The sequence below is a fragment of the Hippocampus comes genome, unplaced genomic scaffold, assembly GCF_001891065.2.
Source record: "Hippocampus comes isolate QL1 unplaced genomic scaffold, H_comes_QL1_v1.1 scaffold37, whole genome shotgun sequence".
NCBI lineage: Eukaryota > Metazoa > Chordata > Actinopteri > Syngnathiformes > Syngnathidae > Hippocampus > Hippocampus comes.
Window position 1 is genome coordinate 236,738 of NW_017805535.1, and position 10,566 is coordinate 247,303.

Below are 10,566 nucleotides of genomic sequence, written 5' to 3' on the forward strand. Positions count from 1 at the left end.
TCTCTCTCTCTCTCTCTCTCTCTCTCTCTCTCTCTCTCTCAGTCCAGAAAGCAAATGTAGACTGGTTGGGCAGGACAAAAACCACACTGCTCCTCCTGAATCTGAGGCTCAACTACCCGACAGCTCCTCCTCTCCAGCACCCCTGAATAGACCTTACCAGAGAGGCTGAGGAGTGTGATCTATCTGTAGTCGGAACGCACCCTCCGGTGCCCCTTTTTAAAAAGAGGGACCACCCGTCTGCCAATCCAGAGGCACTCCTCCCGATGCTGCAGAGGTGTGTCAACCAGGACAGCCTCACAACATCCACTGCCTTGAGGAACTCTGGGCGGATTTCATCCACCCCTGGGGCTTCGCCACGGAGGAGCCTTTTAACCACATTGGTGACTTCAACCCCAGAGATGGGAGAGCCTACCTGAGAGTCCTCAGATTCTGCTTCCTATTAGGAAGTGTGTTGGTGGAGTTGAGGAGGTCTTCCAAGTTCAGTCAAACCTCGGTTTTCAAACGTCTCTATTATCGACCAAGTAGGATTTCGACCAGAAAATTTGAGATTTTCATGCCTCAGATTATGACCAAAACCCGGTTTTTGACCAAACTGAGCAAACCCGAATACGCCACTCGACTCCTCTCGCCTTCCTTACACGAGGAAGTGACGCTTCCTCGTGTAGTGTTCATTGTGAGCAGACGTGTTTGTTGTGATTTACGCAAATCTGTTTTTCTTAATATTTCTGCATAGTGTATTAGCCCCTAATCATGGGCTAATAAAATAGATTCGGATTTCGAACAAATCGCTTTTCGAACAGCCTTCTGGAACGGATTATGGTCGAAAGCCGAGGTATGACTGTTTTCTCCCCACTGACTCACAATGTCACGAGTCGAGGTCAGCCGCGCCTCATCCCCACTGTACACAGTGTTAATGGTGCAAATATCATTTCACTGCGCATTTGAGAATTCTACATGCACAGAACAAATTATTAGTAATTTTTAAGACTTAACACGGATGCGATGCAGATGTAATGTGTTCTTACCAGCGATGAGCTGTTGTATCTGTAATCCGTTAGGGCCTTTGTCACAGTTATGAAGTATTGAATTAGCTATTCTTGTGAGGTGACCCATGTAACCTCGCCGCCGACCACCTTCTAGCCTAAAAAAAAAAAAAGAAAGGCCCCAAAAATCTTGAGCAAACAGAGCACCCAAAAGTAAACCAGCTTTTTGACCTTTTAGTTTTCTTGTTTATTTTGAAATGATTCGTACAATGTTGAGTGCCCAGAAAGCTGCTTCTTGCTTTACTGTCTGCAAGTAAGATAATAAAAAGAAGCCCTCTCTCACATGCCGCCCTCCCAAAAAAACACAATATCACGTGATCAATAAAAAGAGTGTCTTCTCAAACACCTCCTCCACCAAAAATGACTTATGACATATTAGTATCCTCACCCGCCTTAACATTTTTCTGTTAGCCACGGTTCTGACCTACTCAAAGCCCACTTTTGATTACTCTATTTTATACACTCCTGTTCCTTGAGCAACAAAAACTAAGGCACACATTGTTAATCCAACTCTGATCTCTTCAATGGGAACTAAGGAAATGATTGGGACGGGTGCTGCAAATTAACTTTTGCTGTAGGCACTACAAAGCACACATCAGACTGCTGCGCAATAGTTTCTTTTTGTTTTTGCATTTGTCCCAGTCCAATAGGCCAAATAAAATAAATAAATTGCAATAGGAATAGCAATATCCTTTCCTTAACACAATAACAGTAAGGGAAAATAGAATACACAAATAGAAAAGTGAAGTAGAAAGGATTTTCCATTAAAAAAGTCCACTCAGTAAATCCATTTTGAACGTTTACATTAGCAACCCATCAAGTACATATATGCCTATCTTCGGTAACGTTTAAAAAATAAATTAATTCATTAAAAAAATTATTTAAATCAATAAAAAACACCTGCATTTGATTACACAGGCGAAGTTTTAATCATCAAAAAATATTTTAGCAACCTACATTAAACGAATGCATCTCAAAAAAATAAATAAATAAATAAGAAACAAGAAATACTCACTGCTCCTTTTCATTAGTGTTCCAAGCATCAACGATTCTCTGGATGAAATGGCATTTTTGAAACAACTGTTGGAGGGAATTACACACACAAAAAAAGTTAACTTCTTCCTCCAAAATGAGATCTGGCATTGAACACCTTAAGTTAAACTTACGAAAGCCCTGCCAGTAGAATCTATCATAACAGTGGCCATTGCATTAAAATTAGGAATAGCATAATCACTTTTTAAGAACCAAATAGTAATCAGTTAAAGTCCATAATACATATAAATGATATTTTAAGTATCCTGTAAGGGCAAACTTAAGACATTGCACAGATTAGATAAGATCACATTTCATCGTTAGCTATAACCTGCACAATTAATTTGAAATAAAACAAAAAGCTTATCTCGCACGCTCGCACGCAACACGCACGCACGCACGCACGCACTTACCTTTCAGTGTTTGCATTTAATCATTAAGAAAATGGAATGTTTGACCTGAAAATAAAAATGAGCTGCCTGTTAACAGACAGCTACCCAAAATAGACTAAAAGCTAAAACTAAATCAAAAGATGTTTTAACACGCGTTTGCTAAATTTAAGATGTGCACTCAGCAACCAGCTGATTGTTGTGCCGCGCGAGAGATTTCTTTCCTTTCTCAATGAACTGTTCAAGTTATAGGACACGTGGGAATTTTTTTTTAAATTACTTCATGGTCTCACTATTATATCATAAAATTAACATGGGTTAAAATTGGATGAACAATGGTTTGTTTGCTTACAATGCAGACAGAAGAGCTTTTGATACAATAGATCATACTATATTATTGAATAAATTAGAGAGATATGGTATCAGAGGCATAGCATATAAATGGATTGAAAGTTATTTAGAAAATAGATATCAGTATGTGCAGTTCAACAACAAAAAATCCAACTCACTGAAGATTACCCATGGAGTGCCACAGGGATCAGTGCTTGGACCAAAATTATTCATTCTATATATAAATGACATCTGTAGTGTTACAAAACAATTCAAATGTGTCCTATTCGCCGATGACACAACCTTCTACTGCTGTGGAAAAAATATGGAACAACTCCTGAAAACTGTGGAAAATGAATTAACCAAATTAAAAAATTGGTTCGACAGAAATAAACTATCTTTAAATTTAACAAAAACTAAGTTAGTTATTTTTGGTACGAGACCAATTAAAGACCAAGTTAAAATAAAGATAAATTCAATTGAAATAGAAAGAGTTTATGAAAATAAGTTTCTTGGACTAGTAATAGACACCAAACTATCCTGGAAGCCACATATTGATAACGTTAAAAGGAAAATATCCAAAACCATCGGGATACTCCATAAAACTAAGGATGTGTTGGGAGGAGTACAAAGAGGTGACCAAGGGAATGGATAACCGCATTTGCAAGGTAGAATACAGTACACAGTGTTGATTGTTTGAAAATTCAGCCCTTGCGGACAGTTTCACATATTTGATAGGCAGGTCTATCATGAGTAAACGTACAAAAAAAGTCTCAAGAACCCATTTCCTGAACGAAACAGGAAAATCTGCCATTTTGGTTTGAAGCTGTCATGTTAGGTTCATTTAGGCAATATTTAGGACATTTGAACGATGTATCCTACACAGATAGGTGACACGAAATGGGATAGAATTTGAGTTTTTGTTAGGGGTGTGGGCGAAGCCAGGAAGAAAAATTCAGTGACTCGCAATAAAATGTTTTTGTTCTTGTTCTGGATTTTGAACAACTTATTGAATGTATTCAAGAAATGCAGTATATATAATGAATATGAGTCATTTGATATAAAAAGTAGAAAGAACAATTATATATATACAAATATATACAATGAAGTATAGTACACAAAGGGTAAAAGTATTTGATGAAATGTAGATTTCTTCCTTTTCTTTGGTATTGGAAATGATCAATATACTTTTGCACAACAAGGGGTAGGACTAGATAAGTTGTATACTTCTCCCTACTCCTTTGAACATATAACTGTGATGATGTTTGTATTACTTACTTTTATTTTCCTTTCATAATTTTTGTTTGCATTTTGTCATCTGTTATTGTATGTTTTATTATTATGTTCAATAAACAAACAAACAAAAAAGACTTGTTTTTTTTTCTTTTTCTTTTTTTTTTTGTACTACTACTCTTTTGCACTCTTTGCAACTACCAGCCATCCATGCATCCATTTTCTAATCCGCTGATACTCAGGAGGGTCGCAGGAGCCGAGCCCAGCTGTCGTGCAGTAGCCAATCACAGACAATCTCACCACAATTCTCAACAATACCTTTCTCAACAACAACTACAACAACACAGTCAACAATTCTCAGCAGACAGTGGAGCCTGGCAACGCATCAATTTTTATTTATTTATTTTTTTTAGAAAAATCACTTGAGCTTGTGAGTGGAGGCGATTCCTTTTTTACATATCACCAAACCAAATACCCCACAAGAGTTGACAAGATCACAGTTAATGGGTGCGGGGCCACCCCAGAGACTATTTGTATTCAAGCCATTCAAACGTAACTGTTTCATAATCTGTGCTCTTTCAGGCCATATCACCCAGCCACACGAGACAGTAGCCCAATGTATCATGTATTTGAATCTTACATGTCTGACGAGGATGCTCTCTCTGGCATTTTCTTGTTCTGTGTCGAGCTGGACTTCAGTGGTGAAAGGTGGCATGACCAGAATCACAGCTGTACAGATTTCCACCTGGATGTGGAGGAAGTTGTTCCAGATGTATCTGAAATACATATCCTATGAAAAATAACACAGTGCTCTAGTTATCACCCAATATAGTTGTATTTGCTTATATTTATATATTTATGTCTTTATGGCTTTTTTATGCAGTTCAGTTTCGCCGCCCTTATTTTTAGCTGTGTGTGTTTTCAATGCACTGCACTGAAAACACCCACAGTGGCACTATGGCACTGTGGTTGAGAAAAAAGAAATTTCATCTGTGCTGTATGTTGCACATAGAGCATATTTGACAATAAAGCTGACTTGACTTCATATGTTTTCCTCTTGACGTGACCAAACATTTCATTCCACAACCATTTTTAAGGTTACATTTGAAAAGAAAATCTGAATTGTCATGCAAATAGAGATCGCCACTGTTGATCTCAAGACCGAACAAAAATGATCACTGTTTTGAATAGGGAGGGACTGCAAACAGCACGCCGGCATGATTAAGTGTCACAGAAGAGTAAAAACGAGTTAATCACCGTATAAAAAAACACAAATTCACAAGAAAAGTGATGATAAAATATATTAATTCTGACACAAACGCTTGTCGCTGCATCATTGCTTTGAATGAGTCTGCTTGCGTCATACATACAGTGCTAAGCAAAATTTTACTAAAATTTCCAACCCTTTGATGTTCTGTGAGACGCCTGTATTTTACTGTTCTTTACCGTTCCTCCAGATTTTTGGAAATGCCACTTTGGATTTAAATTCAGGTGCTCGTATGTGTGAAATTCTTGTTACAGTCCTTTAATAAAAAGAACCTTGTATGGGACTTGAGCCAAAAGACTTTTCCCAAAATGTTGGTCAATACCGGCTCCTGTTGTGAGTCCTATCGAGCCAACGGGAAGGCAAACAGAAGACACAAAGTAGAGAAATGCTGCCAATGTGAGGAAAGCCGATGGCGCTTCTTCTATGCGCTGCCTGGGAACATGACCACAACTTGATACGCCTTATAACCACCAAGAGGCTATCGGTGGAGCAGAAGGCAGATCAAATAAGGACTGTGACATTTTCCTCTAAAACAGTGCTTCTCAAATAGTGGGCCGCGCTCATCAGCAAGCTCTGCAGAGGCCTGATCACGGCCCTGATCATTTGAATCAAGTAGGTGTGTTGCAGCAGGGAACAACGGAAAACAAGCAGGAAAGCGACCCTCGAGGACCGGAGTTTGAGACCCTTGATTTACAGTATGCACAGCACTGCTCCAGCTGCGGAAGTACTGAAACTGGGATACTCACAAGTATTACTCCCAGGGTGTTGAGGTGAATGAGCTCTTTACTGATGCAGGGAGTGTTGGTTTGCAACAGACTGACCACGAGTCTGACCACATGGAGCCTTGCGTTACCCACAGGAGGATCGAGCACCCCCCACGTTGTCCTCATCATCTCGTTCTGTTTGAGAGAGCACAAACTCTTGATTCAGATATAAAAGCAAGTGAAAAAAATGTTGAGCCTTTTTCAGTGTTAATCATGCTGTTTTTTTTTTCTTTCATCCTAAGAAGATCTTAAAATTAGAACAATACATCCATGTCACTGGAGCCCATCCCAGCTCATGTTGGGTCAGAGCCGGGGTGCAGCCTGGACTCCGCGCCAGTCTATCACAGGTCAAACAGACAGACACGCGTTCACAACATGCTAAATCCACACAGGAGGGCCTGAGCAGGGATTCGAACGCAGATCATCTTGGCTGACATATGCTAAACACTGGGGCGTATGCTGCCCTGGATCAATACAAATGAATACAAGTTCAGCTGAACAGCAACCTATGCAATATTACATCATGGTGTTAAAAAAAAAAAATTGAAGCGTTAGCGTCAGGAATCCTCAGCCTCAAACTGAAATAGTTAAGGCAGCGGTGTCAAAAGTTTTAGCATTTTATCAAAAGGGTTCAGGATAAGGTGTATCAAAAGTCGGTGGGAGTAAAAATCTGTCGTTTAGAAAATAACGGATGCATGGAACCGAAGGGAGATACTCATGCATAGGAATATTTTTGAGATGAAAAATATGCGAGGTTAGGTTCGCACTCTCCATAATATTATTGAGTTGAATTTCAGAAGAAAAAAAAAATGAGAACAGTGCAACCTGGATGACTTGACTGACACATGGATGCATACGGTTAGCTCTGCACATTTGCAGAATGACACAAACATGGTTTTGCACACACCACCAAATTTTCATTTAGGATAAAAATAATGTGCAGCGTGACGTTAGAAATGTCAGCTGACTTCCGAAAATTCTAAGCTTCACCTTAGCTTTGCCAGGGCCTCATTTGCTGCTCATTTGTGGGTCTTGCTGCATTCAATGCCAGAAAAACATGTTTGTCTTGTTGACAACAAGCTAATTACTTGGCCCCTTAGTTCCCTTTCAAGGTATATTTTGCACAGTGTGAGCTGGCAATATGTAGCAGCCTTCAAGCCATCAGAATACATCTTGTTACTTCTTTCAGTAGTTACATCAACAATGTACAGCCAAATATTGTTGGCCGTGCCATATAATTTTGGATGCAGCGTTTACCGAAGCTTTCGATCTTATGCTAAAGCTTGTCCACACCGAAGGCTTTCACTCTCACTGTAGGTTTATTTTTCAAGCCTATGGCATTCTTTTACTTGGATCGAGATGGGGTTTGTGCAAAAATAGATATTTGGATTTTGTTCAAATCTTTTGATGTTGTAATTGTCTAAATGCTGCTCGATTTAACTTTACCTATTTCGATTTAGAAAAAAATATGACAGGTCAAACTTGTTTCCTGTGTAAAATGCAGTTACTACATACTCTTACTTCTGGTACAGGGTAAAATAAAACTACAGCTAATTTTGTTTACAAATATTGGTGTTAAAACATGATTTCAATTACCGTATTTTCACGACCATGAGGCGCACTGAAAAGTCTTGAATTTTCTCCAAAATGGACGGGGCGCCTAATAATGTGGGGCGCCCAATCTATGCACCGTGTTCCAAAATGTGTGATTGTTGCTTGTTGATTGTGAATTCGATAGGCGCTCCGCTTGACTGACTGATGGTATGCAGACAAGCTGCTTACGCAGAGGAAAGGCGAACGTAACAGAGGACGGCATGTGGACATTAGTGAAAGAGGACGCTCAAGCCACAACCACCAGTAGGTGAATATAATGCTGGTACGTGGATTGGGCAAAACAACTTCGGACCCCTGAAAACGGAACCTATGAAGAGACACGCCTACGAAGCACAGGTCAAACTTAAAGTGATCAGTTATGCTGAGGAACAGGGCAATAGAGCCCACGGTAGCGATACGCACAAAGAGGCATGAGAAGTCGGCTTTCACTGTTGTAAGTTGCGAGCGGCGCGTGAGCGATGGATGACAGATGGCGAACACAGCTTTACAAAGACTGAAGGCAGTGCCGGGCGAGTTTCGCCACAATTTGTGAATGGATTGTGGTTGCTGGGCGAACGTGCCTGCTTTGCACTGTTGCTCGACCTTTCAAAAAAGCCAGCATAATTTCTGAGGAGTCGCACAACGAGACTGACTCTGACAATGGCGAGAGGGAACCTGGCGTGTTCGATGGAGAACTTGCCCGGCTCTTCATTTCAGATACAGATGAGGACTTTGACGGATTTGTGGATGAGGATTGATCCAAAAATAATGTGAGTACCGTGTTTAATACTTCGATCAAGTACCACCAAACTCACTTTTGCTCCTGCTGCCTTTTTAAAAACCTACGCTAACGTGTGTGCATGCATGCTACCGTATTGTTGAAGATAGCGTATGTTTTAGCCCGGATCATCACGACAACCCCCTCCTTTCATCACATCGCCCCCATCCCCGACAGCTCCACTGGCTCCCGATCAAATTTAGAATCAACTTCAAAATACTTCTCTATACATTTAAAGACATCCATAACCTTGCCCCCGCCCCATCTGTCTGATCTTCGAATTCTGTTCCCTCTCGTTCCCTCAAGTCCTCATCCTCCCTCCACCTCTGTGTATCCTCTGCCCGTCTCAGCACAATGCGGTACAGAGCTTTCAGCCGCTCTGCCCGCAAACTCTGGAACTCACTTACACCCAATATCCGCAATATTGATTCTCTTCCCACATTAAAATCCCATCTCAAACCCCACCTATTCAAACTTGCATATTCATCTTAAATCCATCACTTCCTTTATTTATAATTTTAACTGTGGTTTTATTGTTTTGCCCTTGATTGTAAAGTGTCCTTGAGTGTTGTGAAAGGCGCTTATAAATAAAATATATTATTATTATTATTATTATTATTATTATTATTATTACCCTGCCTGCGTCCAATAATGCAGTGTGTGTTATATATGTGTTAAATACAGAAACATGACTCGTAACTGACACTGCGCCTCTTAATGCGGTGAGCTGTATGCTCGTGAAAATATGGTACATTGGAATCAAGCGATCAGCGGTTGGGGGGCCTGGGGAATTAACACAAACTACTATGCTGTGTCAATGCACCTTTGGGGGATCCAGCAGCAGTTGATGAAAGTCTTTGAGGCGTGGTCTCACAGCCTCCAAGATGCTATGGTTGACTGAGAATGAAGGATTGGACATTCTAGGGGAGCATTCCATATGGCCCTCAAACCTTGAAGAGAAAAACCCATCCATAACATTTTCAGTGAAGCTAAAATCAGTTATGCAACATGTTAGCGTCCAGGTCAGTAGCATTTTGTAGAAACGTAGTTTTTTGACATCATAATTTATAATTTCTCCATTAAATAACGGATGGAGTGTCGGTTATGGCTCTTGGTTGGCTCTCCCTAGTATACATCCTGAAACAGTAAACATCATCAATTTCACACTTCTGATTTACATGGAATTGTAATGCAATGTTTAAACTTAGCCAACTTGAGACTGACAACATATCTGACCCAAAAGTCGTTTTTTTTTAAAAACCAACTTTTTATTAATGGATGTTTCAATATCAAAACTGCATTTTTGTTGCAGCAGTAGCTTTGTCCAAAAGAAAAGGAGAGAATGACAATATAGCTTCACCTAACCTTTAAAATATTCACGTTTGAACTTTTTTTTAACGTTTGCTATTAATAAACAGTATTTGGCGTCTTTCTAATGAATTTTACATGCCTGAAATGAAATAGAAAGAATGGGAAAGATCACAGGACATACGCTGGTCGTCTTGTCTCAAACAGTGTAAGAAGGATCTGGATGACACTGACAATCGCAGATTCATTCTTCTCCTTATCGAAGATATGGGACAGAAGCTTCTCTACCGTGGTCTGCCTGAAGACAGACAAGAAGACCCATTACATGTATTTACCACATCTCTTCGGCAACACTCCTCAGAAATTCTTGGACGCGTTTCAATTCACTCTTTGTAAATCCTAAATGATCAATTATATACTTATATATACACAGTCATGGTCAAAAACCAATGCACTTTTATCAGGTAACGCCCCACTTCTCCCCAAAAAATTGTACCAATTACAAATTCTTCGGTATTCACATGTATTGCGTAGGTTTACATTGAAACAACGGGGGGGCCCCAACTGCAATCATTCCACACAGAACAGGACAAAATTATTGGCACCCTCAACTCAACATTTTGTAGGACATCCTTGAGAAAAATAAAAAAGAACTGAAATCAATCATTTCCCGTAACCATCAACAGGTTTCTTAATCCTCTCTGTTGGAATTTTGGCCCAGTCTTGTTTTGCCAACTGCTATATGTCTCTTAGGCGTAGAAAAAAAAGCAATGTGTTTCCGGCAACCCGACAGACCGAGAATTTCTACGTCGAAAAAAAACTTTTGGGT

The 10,566-nt window shown here is 39.8% G+C and overlaps 1 protein-coding gene across 7 annotated transcripts in view; it reads right to left on the reverse strand.

Moving 5' to 3' along the window:
* Nucleotides 1–10,566, reverse strand: part of ppp6r3 (protein phosphatase 6, regulatory subunit 3) — a 61,498-nt gene that overhangs the window by 25,213 nt on the left and 25,719 nt on the right. For all 7 annotated transcript variants that reach the window (XM_019878160.1, XM_019878163.1, XM_019878157.1 and 4 more), the window contains 6 exons: nucleotides 9,922–10,035; nucleotides 9,253–9,379; nucleotides 6,041–6,193; nucleotides 4,668–4,817; nucleotides 2,059–2,123; nucleotides 1,026–1,141 (listed from right to left, as the gene is read on the reverse strand). In XM_019878160.1, coding sequence (XP_019733719.1) covers nucleotides 1,026–1,141; nucleotides 2,059–2,123; nucleotides 4,668–4,817; nucleotides 6,041–6,193; nucleotides 9,253–9,379; nucleotides 9,922–10,035 — 725 coding nt within the window. The remainder of the gene's footprint in view (nucleotides 1–1,025; nucleotides 1,142–2,058; nucleotides 2,124–4,667; nucleotides 4,818–6,040; nucleotides 6,194–9,252; nucleotides 9,380–9,921; nucleotides 10,036–10,566) is intronic.